General features: G+C 43.3%; 1 protein-coding gene and 1 long non-coding RNA gene across 5 annotated transcripts in view; one reads left to right on the top strand and one right to left on the bottom strand.

Moving 5' to 3' along the window:
* The first annotated feature begins 467 nt into the window (after positions 1–467).
* The window catches only part of LOC311140602, a 252498-nt gene continuing 233089 nt past the window's right edge, over positions 468–19876 (top strand). Inside the window, exon 1 of one of the 4 annotated variants that reach the window (XR_014614156.1) lies at positions 468–1827. This is a non-coding gene — a long non-coding RNA (uncharacterized lncRNA). Of the gene's footprint in view, positions 1828–13036; positions 13385–16924; positions 17025–19876 lie in introns of those variants that run through there. The other 3 variants (XR_014614157.1, XR_014614158.1, XR_014614159.1) reach the window with 3 other exon arrangements.
* Positions 2544–5028, bottom strand: LOC311140597 (fish-egg lectin-like). The gene is made up of 5 exons (XM_084175725.1): positions 4921–5028; positions 4539–4772; positions 4142–4359; positions 3879–4003; positions 2544–3403 (listed from the first exon to the last, which is right to left on the bottom strand). The coding sequence occupies exons 1-5, from the start codon at positions 4973–4975 to the stop codon at positions 3262–3264; spliced, it is 774 nt and encodes a 257-aa protein (XP_084031851.1). The 5' UTR covers positions 4976–5028; the 3' UTR covers positions 2544–3261.

Here is a 19876-nt window from a genome sequence, read left to right as displayed (position 1 = left end):
GCTGACGGATCTGGCTGCTCATGGATGGCTGACGGATCTGGCTGCTCATGGCTGGCTGACGGATCTGGCTGCTCATGGCTGGCGGAAGGATCTGGCTGCTCATGGCTGGCGGAAGGCTCTGGCTGATCCTGTCTGGCGGAAGGCTCTGGCTGATCCTGTCTGGCGGACGGCTCTGGCTGGACAGGGTTGACGACGCACCCCGTAGGCTCGGTGCGTTGAGCAGGGACAGGCCGGGCTGGGCTGGCGAAACGCACCACAGACTTGGTGCGGGGCGCAGGAACAGGCCGAGCTGGGCTGGCGACGCACCCCGTAGGCTTGGTGCGTTGAGCAGGGACAGACAGAACCGCACTGGGGACACACACCCCTGGCCCTACACGGGGATCAGGAACGGGCCGGACCGGACTGGAAACACCCCCCAGTACCTCTCGCCGTGCCTCCACACTTTCCATCCCCTTCGTAACCAGTGGCCCCCTTAAACTGGCGGCCATATCTGCCAACCTCTTGCACTCCTCCGGGCCGTACACCTTCTGCCCCGACGTCGTGAGCCCCCCCCTAAAAAATTTCTGGGGGTCTCTCCTCTCGGTGGACCAGGCCTCCATAGTCCTCTCCCAACCTTCGCTCTTCTGGCTCCACCACTCGTATTCCAACTGCTGCTTGGTCTCGTTGTGGTGGGTTTTTCTGTCACGATCGCCAATAAAGTAGGACCAAAGCGCAGCGTTGGGAGTGAACATGATGACTTTAATGTTGAAATAACGACAAAACAAAACACGATCCGTAACGTCCTCAGTACACCGACTGAACATAGAACAAAAACCCACAACCACAAGGTGAACACAGACATATAAATATGGCTCCCAATCAGAGATAACGAGCCGACAGCTGACACTCGTTACCTCCGATTGGGAGTCACTGACCAAACATAGAACGCGAACACCTAGACACTACCCACAGTACACAACACACGGAAATCTACACACCCTGACTAAACACAAAAAGTCCTAGAACCAGAGTGTGACATTACATCAATTTTAATCCCACTTTGTAAGACATTAACATTTGAAGAAATCCAAGGGGGGTGTAGACTTTCTATAGGCACTGTATTTCAAAATGTTAACACAGCAAACGTATTCAGAAAATGTAAACACATCAAACGTATTCAGAAAATGTAAACACATCAAACGTATTCAGAAAATGTAAACCCATCAAACGTATTCAGAAAATGTAAACACATCAAACGTATTCAGAAAATGTAAACACATCAAACTTATTCAGAAAATGTAAACACATCAAACGTATTCAGAAAATGTAAACACATCAAGCGTATTCAGAAAATGTAAACACAGCAAACGTATTCAGAAAATGTAAACACATCAAACGTATTCAGAAAATGTAAACACATCAAACTTATTCAGAAAATGTAAACACATCAAACGTATTCAGAAAATGTAAACACATCAAACGTATTCAGAAAATGTAAACACAGCAAACGTATTCAGAAAATGTAAACACAGCAAACGTATTCAGAAAATGTAAACATATCAAACATATTCAGAAAATGTAAACACAGTGAAAAAAACGCTTCATCACCAGGTGACATTTACACAACACTCCTCTCTCTCTCCCGGAAACCATCAACTCTTCAATTAACAGGTGGAACAGGAAGACATCATTAGTCAAAGCTGTGTGCGGTGCTATAAAGTGCAAAGTCCTTCAACGGGATAATTGAAGTCTGGTGTATTACCAAACTTATACTGTAGATCTACAGAGACATCATGAGAGCCACTGCAGCCGTCCTACTGGTCCTCTGTCTCCTGGCCATCAGTCATGGTAAGTTAACCATCATCTGAAGCATGCCTGCTCAACTTGGAGTTAATCATCAGGTTGGCTACATAATTTTCTCCTCCTTGTTGTCGGTGTACTCTACTCAGGTCTTTGTCTCTTTGTACTTTGTTTATGTGTCTTTGTCTGTGAGCTCTACTCATATGGCTTTGGTGTCAAAATAAGAAAATGAACTATGGGGACAGCCGAAGAACACTTTTAAATCTCTAGATAGCACTTATTTTCCTAAGAGTAGGCTTTATAACTCTGGTATATTAAATGGCCATTGAACAGCAGGAAATCTCCCAGATTGTTCCTTTAGCGTTCATGAAGTTCTATGCAGGTGTCCCTGTCTGATGCATGTTAATGCATGTTCAGTACTGGGGGGGAATTAGTCAGGATATTTGCAGAGAAATATGGTCTACAAAGAGTTTCCACAATATGCTTACATTCTAGGCAACTAGTCATTTGTTAATATTAAATTACACATTTCCCTCAGAGTAGTGTAGTGAGTAGTGGGTAGTTAACCATCTTTAACAAAGATGTGGTCCTCTGTAGCTCAATTGGTAGATCATGGCGCTTGTAACTCCAGGGTAGTGGGTTCGATCCCCGGGACCACCGATACGTAAAAATGTATGCACACATGACTGTAGGTCGCTTTGGATAAAAGCATCTGCTAAATGGCATATTATTATATTATTATTAACAGAGCACACTGTAAGATGTGTTGTCAAAGGCTTTATTTAAATCAACATAACAAATATGTCCCTGTGAGACTACAACAATAGGGCACCTGTCAATCAAACTATGCATCAGGGAACTAAAGGTTTACCAGTTCATGAACACTGTAGTACTTTAATCGTATCTAACATTCATAGTAAGAAGATTCACAAAACAGATCTCTCAAGTTTCACTGGATCTTTGCAGGGCAACCTTAAATCCCCCTGTTCAATATGATTAAAAAAACACTGAAATTAGTTTCAAACTGAATGCTTTATCCACGGGAAATGATTATGTAATGAGATAATGACAAGGATTCCATCCAACCCTATTGATGACCTCTGAAGCACAGCAAAACCCATGTGGATTGTGAGCAACATCACCGTGCCCAAGTTTACACTACGATTAAATAGCAGCTATGGCAAAGCTCTATTGAAGTGTTAATCAAGGAGTGATTAAGAAAACAATAAACTTTTAAATAGCTGTTGCTTGTCAATTATGTTAGAGAAAATTCTTTAAAATGTCATTAAGATCAGTGATTACTATTGATAGAAATAAAAAACTAAAAAAAATATTGTTAGAGCAATAGGTTTTAGAATGAAGGATTGTTCTGAACTAATGTTGATAATTGTCAAGCAGAACGCTGCTCCAGAAAGAGAGATCAATGAGTTAGCAAGTGAACTTTAGTCAGATCCTGAACGGCCTTCAGATGCAGAGGAGAGGCTAACGTTTGCACACCATGGTTAAGCCAGACTTGGACACGACCCAAAGACGGCCCAGGTCGTAGGTCACGTGCGTCATTGGTATGTACATTGGGACAATGCTCCATCCAGTGCCCTCTGGTTTACTGGCTGTGATGCCGTCTCTATGTTGAATAAAGAGGTGAGGTTCGCATTTAAAACTTAAATATTTTTTTAAAAGTACATACATCTTCAGACTTTATTAATTGCATATAGCTATTGATTATTGAACAATTTCTCTAGCTACATATCTCAGTTGTGTACCAAAACAAGCGGTGGGGTGACCGTGTAGTTGTTGTTTTTTTGAATCCCAAACTGTAGCTTTAAAGGATATCCAAACTTTTCAAAATGTACCATAAACTGTTCACACATTTCTTTATAAGTCTTATAAGTTTAGATCTGATTATATTTTACAGATTTGATTTATGCGTCTGTTTTAATTTAGGTATAAATTGCTTCACAAAGCATGTACAGTAAGGGTCAGAGTTATTCATAAAGATATCATTATTATTATAAGTTCTTATTACAAGTCATTTTAAAGTTACTAATATTGAGGGGGAAAAAGGTGGAACCATACACAAATGTAAGTATCAACTTTACCTGGTATAAACTTGGCCATCAGAGTTGACCCCAAAGACACTACCATCAGTTGCCACCTCAATCATGGAAAGCTTGCCGTCAATGTGACTCCACCCCTTGTTTTGACAAGTGTCTTTGTTCACATTCTGAAAACAAACAGATTCAAGTCAACCAGGGTTTTAGGACAATTTCAACAGTTATTATATGAAACAGTTTTAAAATAACTGACACTCTCCATACTCTACCACTCTACTCCACCTCTCACACTCTTTCCCAGATCTTACACTCATTAAGAAGATTTCATCATTGTTGTTGACTGCCCAGCACCCAAAGGGTCCACAACTGAGGTACTCCATACTTCCTGCCAATCTTATCGCTGTATGGCCTGCGTCTGTATCCTTGAAGCCAAGTGTTTCACTACTTCCCAAACAGAAGGGTGAATATTCCATGGTGGCCCCCACAATAAACCCGGCACCCCCAGCATCCACCTGCTTCACTTTGGCTGAAGACCACAAAGACAGAGACAGACAAGCAACATGGAGTACGCATGTGTGAGTACTGCCAAATGACTTACAGTACAATGACATAATGTTGAACATGAATAATTTACCCTGATGGTATCAGGAAAGCTAAGAAGCAGGTGTCCTCTGGATTCATAACTGAGTAATGCTCTCCACTTACTTGCATATTGGTGCCAGTTACCGGCCACATACTTGAAGATGATGTTTCCGCTGTTGACACCCCAGATCCCTGCTGGTCCTATAGTGATATGCTTCAGGGAACCAGGCAGGGGGATCCATTTATCACCTACCATGTAGTAGGGGATTTGACTTGTGTTTGTTGCAACCACTTGTCCAAGTCCTGCGTCGATCTGCATCAGATTATATATATCCACTACAGTCTGACAGTCCCATGCTGTGGAGACACCAGATCAAAGACACATGAGTAGAGGACACCAGCAAAAAGGAGGATGAAATTATGGAGCCAACTTGATGATCAATTTCAAGTTTAGTGTAGAGTAGAGTTGCCTGTAAAATAGTTTTTCAGATGATGGTTAACTTACCATGACTGATGGCCAGGAGACAGTGGACCAGTAGGACGGCTGCAGTGGCTCTCATGATGTCTCTGTAGATCTACAGTATACGTTTGGTTGCAGTTTGGTTGAAGACAGACTTTTCCCCCTTATATAGCCCTGCAAACAGCTTTCAACCCCCATAAAATAATTATTAATGAGCTATTTATATTTGACAAACAACTTGTCCAAGGAAAAGTTAACGGGAGGGGGACATAACCCCACCCTCTCCCACATCAGACATACAATAATAATATATACTGAGCAAAAATATAAATGCAACGTGTAAAGTGTTGGTCCCGTGTTCTTGAGCTGAAATAAAATATCCCAGAAATGTTCCATACGCACAAAACGCTTATTTCTCTCAAAAAGCGTATTTCTCTCAAAAACCTTATCTCTCTCACCTACTGTACATGGCAGGTGGCATATTTGTAGAGCTGTTTGATAAGGTTCCTAAGCAACAAAGTGTTATAGGAGGACCCATATAATGTTTACACTGTACCAGACTAAGTTTAACACATTTTATACCGCTACCAACCCCCTCATTGGAGGACAACTTTATTTTCATATTTATAACATAAGTCATTTTTTGTTTAATTTGTTATATTCTTTAAACACTTACACTACATGACCAAAAGTATGTGGACACATGATCGTCAAACATATCATTCCAAAATCATGGGCATTAATATAGAGTTGGTCCCGCCTTTGCCGCTATAACAGCCTCCACTCTTCTGGGAACGCTTTCCACTAGATGTTGGAACATTGCTGCAGGGACTTGCTTACACTCAGCCACAAGAGCATTAGTGAGGTCGGGCACTGATATTGGGCGATTAGGCCTGGCTTGCAGTCGGCATTCCAATTAATCTCAAAGGTGTTCAATGGGGTTGAGGTCAGGGCTCTGTGCAGGCCAGTCAAGTTCGTCCACACCGATCTCGACAAACCATTTCTGTATGGAAATCGCTTTGTGCACGGGGGCATTGTCATGCTAAAACAGGATGAGGCCTTCCCCAAACTGTTTCCACAAAGTTGGAAGCAGAGAATCGTCTAGAATGTCATTGTATGCCGTAGCATTAAGATTTTTCTTCACTGGAACTAAGGGGCCTAGCCCAAACCAGGAGAAACAGCCCCAGACCATTATTCCTCCTCCACTAAACCTTACAGTTGGCACTATGCATTCGGGCAGGTAACGTTCTCCTGGCATCCGGCAAACCCAGATTCGTCAATCGGACTGCCAGATGGTAAAGCGTGACTCATCACTCCAGAGAATGTGTTTCCAATGCTCTAGAGTCCAATGGCGGTGAGCTTAACACCACTCCAGCCGACGCTTGGCATTGCGCATGGTGATCTTAGGCTTGTGTGTGGTTGCTCGGCCATGGAAAGACATTTCCATTTCACAATAACAGCACTTACAGTTGACCGGGGCAGCTCTAGCAGGGCAGAAATTTGACGAACTGACTTGTTGGAAAGTTGGCATCCTATGACGGTGCCACGTTGAAAGTCACTGAGCTCTTCAGTAATGCCATTATCGTGTCCCGTCGGATATTGGTGGCTATTGCTGTCAAACAAAGAGTCCGCTTAGGCTGCACCTTGATTAGAAGCTTTAATTAACATCACAAGTTTACAGCATAAGTTACAGACCCGCGGTGTCTGGAGAAGCACCGTCCCAAATTTATCTGAATACTTCTGACTCCCCCTTTGTCTAGCTCCTACTTATAAACAATGGCAAAAATGGGTTGCTCCCTCTTTCGTCCAATCACCGGTCTCCCCTGGGGCGTCACCCTCCAAACGGCTACATTTGAACTAAGATAAACATCCTCTGGTTCCATTAAGAAAGTCATAATCTTTAATACACTACACCATTCTACTGCCAATGTTTGTCTATGTGGATTGCATGGCTGTGTGCTCGATTTTATACACTGAAATAGCCAAATCCACTAATTTAAAGGGGTTTCCACATACATTATATATACAAAAGTATATTGTTTCTCCCTTTCCATCCTTGTTTCTCAGTATTTTGTCCCTCCCTCCTTATAAGGGTATAAAACATATTGAATAGTCACACCAACTGTAAGGAACAGTTTCACCATAAAGTTCAAACAAATGTCACAACATTGAAATCACACATTGAATCACCTGCCAGTAAAAGTCTATTTCATGAGGAAGTGGATAGTACATATACCGTAAGTATTTTTGTAATCAACAAAACAAATACCTGGGGAATATTAGGGGTGGAGGTAGCCTTGACGTTAGAGAGGCGGAACAGTAACCAGAGGGTTTCAAATTGCAAAACCGGAAATTACTGGAGTTTTGCAGCGTTGCCTTGGAGAAAATAATCTCCATAGTTGAATAACACAAAATGTGTTTCAAACTCAATGCTTTATTTATGGAAAATCCTGATGTAATATGAGAGATGATGAGCTATGACAAGGACTGCATTCACTGAAAAATAGCTAAACCAATGTGCATTGTGAGCAACATGACAGTGCCCAAGTCTTCACACCATGATAATATCCTCTTGGAGGCTCTATTGATGACATGGTGTGAATCAAGGAATGAGAATGAATGTTACAGACAACACCATGCTATCTCTCATACACGGTAACCTAACGTAGCAGGCGTAAACGAAACACCTGAAACTACTATACTGCCCTACCAAGCAAAAGAGCAGTAACTGCGTGTTTCGTCAAAAATGAGTTATACATTTTTTATACATTAACTACATGCTTTATCATGTGGACAAATATTCTGCCTCCATTGTGTTGTATTATGGAGAAAATGGGGGGTTCATGTTTACAGTAACTCCAAAAAAGGTCAAGTGAAACCAAGGAAAAAGGCAGTAATTGTTATCACTCACGTCAGGTACTGCCTTTTACCTTGGTTTCACAGAGCTTTGGGCTGCAGTGACTACGGTAAACCTTGGTATTATGTATTGTTCTTTGCTGATACAAATATCAAACTATATGACACTGACAGACACATACAAATAAATATATTAACCAAAGTTTGTATTTGTATTTTATCGTCATGGAAACATATTCCAGTGGGTGTACCAAGCAACAAGGTAGTAACTGCAGTCTAGGATCAAAGGTCATGTCAGAGGTCAGGGTCAATATGATTGGAAAATTACCTCATAGTAAGACAACAGATAACCACATCTCCAATGATCTGCCTACAATTCATTTGGCTGGACAATAAAACAACTTTGAAGTAATTCTTCCCAGTTGCACTCTATGAGCAGTTACTGCTTATTGCTTGGTAGGGCAGTATACTGTAGATCCCCTACATCAATGGTGTCAAACTCATTCCATGGACGGCCGAGTGTCTGTGGGTTTTTTGGTTTTTACTTTCAGTTAAGACCTACACAACCAGGTGAGGGGAGTTCCTTATTCCATTCATCAATCAAGTACAAGGGAGGAGCAAACATCCGCAGACACACTGCCCTCTGTGGAATGAGTTTGACACCCTTGATGTAGGGGATCTATAGTAGTTTCAGGCGTTTCGTTTACACCTGCTACGTTAGGTGTCACAGCCAGACTTGGAGATGACCCAAAGATGTCCCAGGTCGTAGGTCACGTGCTTCATCCATTGGGACAATGCTCCATCCAGTGCCCTCTGGTTTACTGGCTGTGATGCTGTCTCTGTGTTGAAGAAAGAGGTGGGGTTCACATGTTTAAAGCTCATCAATTTTTTTTTTAAAGAACATAAAATTGTGGAACTTTATTAATTGTATATAGTCATTGATTGTTGAAGAATATAACTTATGAATGACTCATGAGCTTAATACAACTGCATCAGAAGAAAATATGTAAGATTTTACTCAATTGGTTGTAAACAATGCTATTGTAAACAATATATAGCTTTACAAAACATGTTTATATTAAAATTCATTTTGTTATCATCTGTCTGTCCTTACATCTATTGATCCATCTAAGAATTAAAGAGTGGCTACATTTCTCCTGTCCCATCCCTCATCTGTTTACTAAAACAAGTGGCGGGGTGGCCATTTAGTTGTTTTTTATCCCAAACATATTTTACCGTACACTGTCTTCACATTCCTTCAAAGTCTATTACATAAGTTTAGTTTCGACCCCCCCCCCCCACCACCACCCCCCTCCACTCCTACCTACCTCCTCCTTCATCCTGCGGTTCAACCCCCTCCCCTACCTACCTGCAAGGTGTGGCAAGGAGTGGAATTTTAGAACATACAGACTGGATTTCTCCAGGCAAGACCAGACCATCAGTTCTATCAAATCTCTCCTGAGTAACCACAGACCACAAAAACAGGTGACCTACACACATTTTAAAAAAGATATGTCCAGCAACAACATGAAGACAGGGGCAGCATATAAGTCAATACCAGAAGCATTTATTGACTGATCTCAAAAGTGTTGGCTTACCAGGGTTGGTGGAGCCCTCAGTTTCATCTTTGCCTCGCAAAGCTAACTCAAACACTCCGCAAAACTTCACACACTGGATTAGCCGGCTGAGGATGTGGCGGTTCTTGCTAATGTCGTAGTAAATATATTTGTTATAGTGAATATGGAATATGATATGTTGAGTAAAATGTTGTGCTAAGATCTATTTAGGTCAGGAGCTGGTTATAAGTTCTGTTCCTATCCAATAACAATGGACAAAAGGGTCCTATCTTGTCAGCCTTGTCAGTTTCAGTTCTCCAGTAAACTTGTGATTATCAACACTAACCTCATCGTTGTGGCGGCGGACAGCTAGCCTGTATCCCTCATCCAGTTGAGTGGGAATGTTCACTCTCCCCAAAGCAGACAATCTCAAACAGCTATCCATGTGGGTCTTTGACAGCTCATGTTTCTTAATCTTTCCTGAAAGATGGTGCATGTCCGTTACACACCAGTCGCTGTCCAAGCGGTGCTGTCTGCCGTGCCGCCTTCAGGGTGAAAGAGTAAGCAGGGGGTAGCAGAAGACTGCATTAGCTACATCGCAGCCTGCTAGCCAGGTTTTTCGTTCGTACCAATTTTTGGAAAATCCTCGGGTGTAGGACTTCCCCCCTTTAGTAGAAACCTGTTGAATTATTAAATTTGGTCTGGGAGGTCCTAATGGTTTCGTTGCCAATTTATCTTCATTTGTTCGCCGACAAAAAGTAACTTATTTCAAAGAGACAATCGAGTTGCACTGAACGCTATAGCCATCTTGATAGTAGTACGTGAATTGATTGATGAGGCTACCCGCTCTTTTCTTAGTTACGTTCATGGTTATGTTACGTATGACGAAAGCGCGTAAGTGCAAGCCCTCAGAAACCCATAGAGATTGTATTGAAAGCTCTGATATTTGAAAAAAATAGATTTTACATGGGAGTCTATGACAGACTTCTGGGCGATTTTCAACCTGACTGAAATCGCCCCAAAAGGGGGGGGGGGGGCATTTGAAGCACGACTTTAGCCTGATTGGACATTTAGTGGCACTGTGGCAGATCAGACGTCTAGATTACAACACTGATAACTACTGTTGATATAATTGATTAGAAAAAAAATCCCTTCCTTTTCCCGTTTGGCAGTGCGTCGCCCATATCGCCCTATTGAACACACCGCCCCTGCTCTGTTGTGTAATCAACTCAGCTATTTGTGTTGCAAAGGCACATTTCTATATTTAAGTTCACACAACACTGTTAAAAAAAACATTGTTGATTGGGCTATGATCATGATGTAATATCAGAGATGATGAGCTATGACAAGGATTGCATTCACTGAAAAATAACAAAACCAATGTGGATTGTGAGCAACATGACCAGGCTATTTTACATATTAGTGTAGGTTAACAGTGAGGATCAATCGATATTACGACATGCCTTGCTCATATCGATATTGGTGCCCATTACTAATTATTATGAAAGTGAGCACTGCATGGTGAAGCCAGACCTGGAGACGACCCAAAGACAGCCCAGGCCGTAGGTCACCTGCTTCATACACATGCACATCAGGGATTTACATTAAAGTCTGAAAGACACTTGCCCATCGGGCATGTCAGGAGTATTTTTAGGTTGCCCGAAGATTTAATCACATGCCCGAAAATGTAAATGAGCTATTTACACTCTGTAAAATGAATGTTTACGGAACTTAGTTATTTGCCTATTTGCCTACAAAAAGTTTCCACAATATATTTATATTGTTGGCAACTAGTCATTTGTTAATATACTGAAAAATATAAAGGCAACATGCATCAATTTAAAAGATTTTACTGAGTTACAGTTCATATAAGGAAATCGTTCAATTGAAATTAATTCATTAGGTCTTAATCCAGATATGCATCTGTTGGTCACAGTTACCTTAAAAAAAATAGGTGTGTGGATCAGAAAGCCAGTCAGTATCTGATTTGTGACGACAATTTGATCAGGCTGTTGATTGTGACCTGTGGAATCCCAATCCTCTACAATGGCTGTGCAAAGTTGCTGGATATTGTCGGGAACTGGAACACATACACGTCGATCCAGAGCATCCCAAACATGCTCAATTGGTGACATGTCTGGTGAGGATGCATGCCATGGAAGAACTGGGAAATGTTCAGCTTCCAGGAATTGTGTACAGATCTTTGTGACGTGGGGCAGTGCATTATCATGCTGAATATGGATGAATGGCACCGTCAATGGGCCTCAGGATCTCGTCATGATATGTCTGTGCATAGAAATTGCCATCGATGAAATGCAATTGTATTAGTTGTCCGTAGCTTATGCCTGCCCATACCATAACCCCACACCACCATGAGGCACTGTGTTCACAACGTTGACATCACCAAACCACTCGCACACACAACGCCATACACGTGGTCTGTGGTTGTGAGGCCGGTTGGACGTCCTGCCAAATTCTCTAAAACGACGTTGGAGGCGGCTTATGGTAGAGAAATGAACATTAGATTATCTGGCAACAGCTCTGGTGGACATTTCTGCAGTCAGCATGCCAATTGCACACTCCCTCAAAACTTGAGACATCTGTGGCATTGTGTTTGTGACAAAACTGCACATTTTAGAGTGGCCTTTTATTGTCCCTAGCACAAGGTGCACCTGTGTAATGATCATGCTGTTTAATCAGCTTCCTGATATGCCACACCTGTCAGGTGGATGGATTATCTTGGCAATATAGAAATGCTCACTAACAGGATGTAAACAAATTTGTGCATAACATTTGAGAGAAATACGATTTTTGTGCGTAACAAACATTTCTGTGATCTTTTATTTCAGCTCATGAAACATGGGACCAACACTTTACATGTTGCGTAAATTTTTTGGTTCAGTATAATACATCGCACATTTCCCTCAGAGTAGTGTAGTGAGTAGTTGGTAGTTACCCAACTTTAATAGAGTTCACTGTAAAAGGTGTTGTCAAAGGCTTTATTAAAAATCAACTTTACAAATGTATACCTGACACTACATCAATAGGGCACCTGTCAATCAAACTGTGCATCAGGGAACTAAATATTTACCAGTTCCTGCACACTGTAGTACTTTAGTTCGCTCATCTTATCTAACTTTCTTTGTAAGAAGATTCACAAAACTGATCTCTCAAGTTTCACTGGATCTTTGCAGAGCACAGTGGCGACCCGTCATTCAGGGCAGGTGTGGCAGAGCTCCACCTGTTTTGCATGTTATCCTGGCATTAATTTGTGTCACATATCACTTTGCAAACAATCAACAACAACAAAACATTCTTGAGATAATAAAGTCGCATACAAACATGGTCTCTATCTTGAGGAAGTCGCCTCCAAAATGCTGGTGTTTAAGCCCAGCTCAGTACTTTCTGTGATGGAGGGGCACAGAGTGTAGGCGTTGGATATATTTTCTAGTTGCGCCGTGATTGGCTCAGTGTTCTGTCTCTCAGAATACTGACACTACGTCACCGCAGAATTTACGAGGAGAGCTAGGCAGTTCAAGCCCCCTTGGGTGCTGCCATAGATTTACAGTAGAAATTCCGTCCTAGAAGGCTCAAGGTCATTGGCCACAGATAAAATGACGTCAAAACACGTTATACCGTAGATTTGATTCGACTGACCATGTCAACATCATACTTTCAAAATCTTAGCTAGCATACTAGCTAGCTAGACAAGCAGTCATCACCATACTCACATTGACAATCTACTGGCAAATCCTTTTCAATCCTTGTCAAATGAAGAGCTATTATAGATAGAACATCTCGGTGCTCATCGGCCATTGGACATAAACATTACACAATGAGTGGTTTGGAAGGAATCAGTGGGTAAGTTCAAAAATATTTGCCTGAAAGGGTCTCATTTCCAAGCTTAAAAGGATAAACATTCACATGCAACACCATGGGCCAGAAAAGGTTGAATATATTGGCCATGCTGTCAATCCAGCATGACTTCATCCAGAGAATGCCAGACTTTCATGAAAAAGGTTTGATGATGACAAAGTTTACCCACAAGAGGGACTGCTGCTCCATCTTCCTGTTCAAGTGAGCACAGCACAACAACGGTGAGTCCAAAAATATGTCTTGTATACTGCTGCATAAATTATGTAATATGCCAGGGAGATATGTATACTGTAGCTAAGAAAGTAATAATAAGTATATGCTGTGTAGTAAGCAGTTAGTAGCCCATGTGTCGCACCTCATCTCATAAGAATTTGGTCCCTTTCCCCATCAGAATTTAGCCGAATAATCTGACTGGTGGTGCACATGTAGCCTTTAACCTGTTTTAGAGAAATGTAATCATTGAATATTGTAAGAGCTTTCATTGTCTGCTTATATGCTCCCATTATTTATCCTACGGTTCTGACTTGATGCACAGGGAGAACACTGTAAGAACAGCCCATGTTCTGAATTCTGTCGCTGTACATGTCAAAAATCTGTTTAAGCTCGCTCAGTAATTTCTTCATCGAAATTATGGCTTGCCTTGTATCCGCTCATCGTTCCCTTATGCCGTCTTTTGTACATCTCAATTGTTATATTGCTTATATATGTCAAGGGCTGAATGTGGATGTGGTGTAGGAATCAGGCGCAGGACACAGAAGCTTCATCCAACAGACTTTAGAAGGCGACAACAATACAAACTAACGGGCCTCAAAGAGCCCGGAGGCGAGCGATTACGCAAACAGTGCGCAAACACCAAAATTACAAATAAATACGCAAACAGTGCGTCGACTCACCAAACATAGGAGCAAAGTATACAAGGCACCTGCTGACAGGCGGAACAACTACACACAACACACGACTAACAAAACAAGAAACTTATAGGAGACATAATTAACACTAAAAGGAAACAGGTGTACAAAGAAGACAAAACCAAACAAACATCGATAACATACAACGGTGGCAGCTAGTATTCCGGGGACGACGACCGCCGAAGCCTGCCCGAGCAAGGAGGAGGATCAGCCTCGGCCGAAACCGTGACAGTACCCCCCCCTTGACGCGCGGCTCCAGCCGCGACCCCGGCCTCGGGGACGACCAGGAGGACGCGGAGCAGGGCACGTGGGATGACCACGGTGGAACTCAGTCAGGAGAGACGGGTCTAAGATGTCCCTCCTCGGCACCCAGCACCGTTCCTCCGGGCCGTACCCCTCCCACTCCACGAGATATTGGAGACCCCCCATCCAACGTCTCGAATCCAAGATGGACCGAACTGTGTACGCCGGAGCCCCCTCGATGTCCAGTGGGGGCGGAGGAGTCTCTCCTATCTCACAGTCCTGGAGTGGACCAGCTACCAATCAATCAATCAATCAATTTTATTTTATATAGCCCTTCTTACATCAGCTAATATCTCGAAGTGCTGTACAGAAACCCAGCCTAAAACCCCAAACAGCTAGTAATGCAGGTGTAGAAGCACGGTGGCTAGGAAAAACTCCCTAGAAAGGCGAAAACCTAGGAAGAAACCTAGAGAGGAACCAGGCTATGAGGGGTGGCCAGTCCTCTTCTGGCTGTGCCGGGTGGAGATTATAACAGAACCATGCCAAGATGTTCAAAAATGTTCATAAGTGACAAGCATGGTCAAATAATAATCAGGAATAAATCTCAGTTGGCTTTTCATAGCCGATCATTAAGAGTTGAAAACAGCAGGTCTGGGACAGGTAGGGGTTCCATAACCGCAGGCAGAACAGTTTAAACTGGAATAGCAGCAAGGCCAGGCGGACTGGGGACAGCAAGGAGTCACCACGGCCGGTAGTCCCGACGTATGGTCCTAGGGCTCAGGTCTCTCAGTTGGCTTTTCATAGCCGATCATTAAGAGTTGAAAACAGCAGGTCTGGGACAGGTAGGGGTTTCGTAGCCGCAGGCAGAACAGTTGAAACTGGAATAGCAGCAAGGCCAGGCGGACTGGGGACAGCAAGGTGTCATCATGCCCGGTAGTCCTGACGTATGGTCCTAGGGCTCAGGTTCTCAGAGAGAAAGAGAGAACGAGAGAATTAGAGAGAGCATACTTAAATTCACACAGGACACTGGATAAGACAGGAGAAGTACTCCAGGTATAACCAACTAACCCCAGCCCCCCGACACATAAACTACTGCAGCATAAATACTGGAGGCTGAGACAGGAGCGGTCCGGAGACACTGTGGCCCCATCCGAAGAAACCCCCGGACAGGGCCAAACAGGAAGGATATAACCCCACCCACTCCGCCAAAGCACAGCCCCCGCACCACTAGAGGGATATCCCCAACCACCAACTTACAATCCTGAGACAAGGCCGAGTATAGCCCACAGAGGTCTCCACCACAGCACAAACCAAGGGGGGGGCGCCAACCCAGACAGGAAGATCACGTCAGTAACTCAACCCACTCAAGTGACGCACCCCTCCCAGGGACGGCATGAAAGAGCACCAGCAAGCCAGTGACTCAGCCCCTGCAACAGGGTTAGAGGCAGAGAACCCCAGTGGAGAGGGGAACCGGCCTGGCAGAGACAGCAAGGGCTGTTCGTTGCTCCAGCCTTTCCGTTCACCTTCACACTCCTGGGCCAGACTACACTCAATCATATGACCTACTGAAGAGATAAGTCTTCAGTAAAGACTTAAAGGTTGAGACCGAGTCTGCGTCTCTCACATGGGTAGGCAGACTGTTCCATAAAAATGGAGATCTATAGGAGAAAGCCCTGCCTCCCGCTGTTTGCTTAGAAATTCTAGGGACAATTAGGAGGCCTGCGTCTTGTGACCGTAGCGTACGTATTGGTATGTACGGCAGGACCAACTCGGAAAGATAGGTAGGAGCAAGCCCATGTAACGCTTTATAGGTTAACAGTAAAACCTTGAAATCAGCCCTTGCCTTAACAGGAAGCCAGTGTAGGGAAGCTAGCACTGGAGTAATATGATCAAATTTCTTGGTTCTAGTCAGGATTCTAGCAGCCGTATTTAGCACTAACTGAAGTTTATTTAGTGCTTTATCCGGGTAGCCGGAAAATAGAGCATTGCAGTAGTCTAACCTAGAAGTAACAAATGCATGGATTAATTTTTCTGCATCATTTTTGGACAGAAAATTTCTGATTTTTGCAATGTTACGTAGATGGAAAAAAGCTGTCCTTGAAACAGTCTTGATATGTTCGTCAAAAGAGAGATCAGGGTCAAGAGTAACGCCTAGGTCCTTCACAGTTTTATTTGAGACGACTTTACAACCATCAAGATGAATTGTCAGATTTAACAGAAGATCTCTTTGTTTCTTGGGACCTAGAACAAGCATCTCTGTTTTGTCCGAGTTTAAAAGTAAAACGTTTTCAGCCATCCACTTCCTTATGTCTGAAACACAGGCTTCTAGCGAGGGCAATTTTGGGGCTTCACCATGCTTCATTGAAATGTACAGCTGTGTGTCATCCGCATAGCAGTGAAAGTTAACATTATGTTTTCGAATAACATCCCCAAGAGGTAAAATATATAGTGAAAACAATAGTGGTCCTAAAACGGAACCTTGAGGAACACCGAAATGTACAGTTGATTTGTCGGAGGACAGACCATTCACAGAGACAAACTGATATCTTTCCGACAGGTAGGATCTAAACCAGGCCAGAACTTGTCCGTGTAGACCAATTTGGGTTTCCAGTCTCTCCAAAAGAATGTGGTGATCGATGGTGTCAAAGGCAGCACTAAGGTCTAGTAGCACGAGGACAGATGCAGAGCCTCGGTCTGACGCCATTAAAAGGTCATTTACCACCTTCACAAGTGCAGTCTCAGTGCTATGATGGGGTCTAAAACCAGACTGAAGCATTTCGTATACATTGTTTGTCTTCAGAAAGGCAGTGAGTTGCTGCGCAACAGCTTTTTCTAAAATTTTTGAGAGGAATGGAAGATTCGATATAGGCCGATAGTTTTTTATATTTTCCGGGTCAAGGTTTGGCTTTTTCAAGAGAGGCTTTATCACTGCCACTTTTAGTGAGTTTGGTACACATCCGGTGGATAGAGAGCTGTTTATTATGTTCAACATAGGAGGGCCAAGCACAGGAAGCAGCTCCTTCAGCAGTTTAGTAGGAATAGGATCCAGTATGCAGCTTGAAGGTTTAGAGGCCATGATTATTTTCATCATTGTGTCAAGAGATATAGTACTAAAACACTTAAGTGTCTCTCCCGATCCCAGGCCCTCGCAGAGCTGTGCAGATCCAGGACAGCTAAGCCCTGGAGGAATACGCAGATTCAAAGAGGAGTCCGTAATTTGCTTTCTAATGGTCATGATCTTTTCCTCAAAGAAGTTCATGAATTTATCACTGCTGAAGTGAAAGCCATCCTCTCTTGGGGAATGCTGCTTTTTAGTTAGCTTTGCAACAGTATCAAAAAGAAATTTTGGATTGTTCTTATTTTCCTCGATTAAGTTGGAAAAGTAGGATGATCGAGCAGCAGTGAGGGCTCTTCGGTACTGCACGGTACTGTCTTTCCAAGCTAGTCGGAAGACTTCCAGTTTGGTGTGGCGCCATTTCCGTTCCAATTTCCTGGAAGCTTGCTTCAAAGCTCGGGTATTTTCTGTATACCAGGGAGCTAGTTTCTTATGACAAATGTTTTTCGTTTTTAGGGGTGCAACTGCATCTAGGGTATTGCGCAAGGTTAAATTGAGTTCCTCAGTTAAGTGGTTAACTGATTTTTGTCCTCTGACGTCCTTGGGTAGGCAGAAGGAGTCTGGAAGGGCATCAATGAATTTTTGTGTTGTCTGAGAATTTATAGCACGACTTTTGATGCTCCTTGGTTGGGGTCTGAGCAGATTATTTGTTGCGATTGCAAACGTAATAAAATGGTGGTCCGATAGTCCAGGATTTTGTGGAAAAACATTAAGATCTACAACATTTATTCCATGGGACAAAACTAGGTCCAGAGTATGACTGTGGCAGTGAGTAGGTCCAGAGACATGTTGGACAAAACCCACTGAGTCGATAATGGCTCCGAAATACTTTTGGAGTGGGTCTGTGGACTTCTCCATGTGAATATTAAAATCACCAAAAATTAGAATATGATCTGCTATGACTACAAGGTCTGATAGGAATTCAGGAAACTCAGAGAGGAACGCTGTATATGGCCCAGGAGGCCTGTAAACAGTAGCTATAAAAAGTGATTGAGTAGGCTGCATAGATTTCATGACTAGAAGCTCAAAAGATGAAAACGCCATTTTTTTTTTTTGTAAATTGAAATTTGCTATCGTAAATGTTAGCAACACCTCCGCCTTTGCGGGATGCACGGGGAATATGGTCACTAGTGTAACCAGGAGGTGAGGCCTCATTTAACACAGCAAATTCATCAGGCTTAAGCCATGTTTCAGTCAGGCCAATCACATCAAGATTATGATCAGTGATTAGTTCATTGACTATGACTGCCTTTGAAGTGAGGGATCTAACATTAAGTAACCCTATTTTGAGATGTGAGGTATCACGATCTCTTTCAATAATGGCAGGAATGGAGGAGGTCTTTATCCTAATAAGATTGCTAGGGTGAACACCGCCATGTTTAGTTTTGCCCAACCTAGGTCGAGGCACAGACACAGTCTCAATGGGTATGGCTGAGCTGACTACACTGACTGTGCTATTGGCAGACTCCACTAAGCTGGCAGGTTGGCTAACAGCCTGCTGCCTGGCCTGCACCCTATTTCACTGTGGGGCTAGAGGAGTTAGAGCCCTATCTATGTTGGTAGATAAGAGGAGAGCACCCCTCCAGCTAGGATGGAGTCCGTCACTCCTCAGCAGGTCAGGCTTGGTCCTGTTTGTGGGTGAGTCCCAGAAAGAGGGCCAATTATCCACAAATGTTATCTTTTGGGAGGGGCAGAAAACAGTTTTCAACCAGCGATTAAGTGCTGAGACTCTGCTGTAGAGCTCGTCACTTCCCCTAACTGGGAGGGGGCCAGAGACAATTACTCGATGCCGACACATCTTTCTAGCTGATTTACACGCTGAAGCTATGTTGCACTTGGTGACCTCTGACTGTTTCATCCTAACATCGTTGGTGCCGACGTGGATAACAATATCTCTATACTCTCTACACTCGCCAGTTTTAGCTTTAGCCAGCACCATCTTTAGATTAGCCTTAACGTCGGTAGCCCTGCCCCCTGGTAAACAGTGTATGATCGCTGGGTGATTCGTTTTAAGTCTAATACTGCGGGTAATGGAGTCGCCAATGACTAGGGTTTTCAATTTGTCAGAGCTAATGGTGGGAGCCTTCGGAGTCTCAGACCCCGTAACGGGAGGAGTAGAGACTAGAGAAGACTCAGACTCAGACTCCGACTCGCTACATAATGGGGAAAACCGGTTGAAGGTTTCTGTCGGCTGAATGAGCGACACCGGTTGAGCATTCCAACAGTATTTCCCTCCAGAAGCCATGAGAAAGTTGTCCGGCTGCGGGGACTGTGCGGGGGGATTTATACTAACGTTACTGTCTGTACTTACTGGTGGCACAGACGCTGTTTCTTCCTTTCCTACACTGATATTACCCTTGCCTAACGATTGCGTCTGAAGCTGGGCTTGTAGCACAGCTATTCTCGCCGTAAGGCGAGAATTCTCCTGTATATTATGAGTACAGCGA

Source organism: Coregonus lavaretus, assembly GCF_964263955.1.
Source record: "Coregonus lavaretus genome assembly, chromosome: 13".
Classification (NCBI taxonomy): Eukaryota; Metazoa; Chordata; class Actinopteri; order Salmoniformes; family Salmonidae; genus Coregonus; species Coregonus lavaretus.
The sequence above is the reverse complement of the archived record's forward strand: the minus strand, read 5'-3'. Positions and strand labels throughout refer to the sequence as shown.

Coding starts and splice junctions, on each gene's coding strand:
- LOC311140597 (XM_084175725.1), bottom strand. CDS start 4,975: ATGAGAGCCACTGCAGCCGTCCTACTGGTCCACTGTCTCCTGGCCATC. Junction 4,773..4,920: donor TCTCCTGGCCATCAGTCATG/GTAAGTTAACCA, acceptor GTGTCTCCACAG/CATGGGACTGTCAGACTGTA. Junction 4,004..4,141: donor ATGAAATCTTCTTAATGAGT/GTAAGATCTGGG, acceptor GTTTGTTTTCAG/AATGTGAACAAAGACACTTG.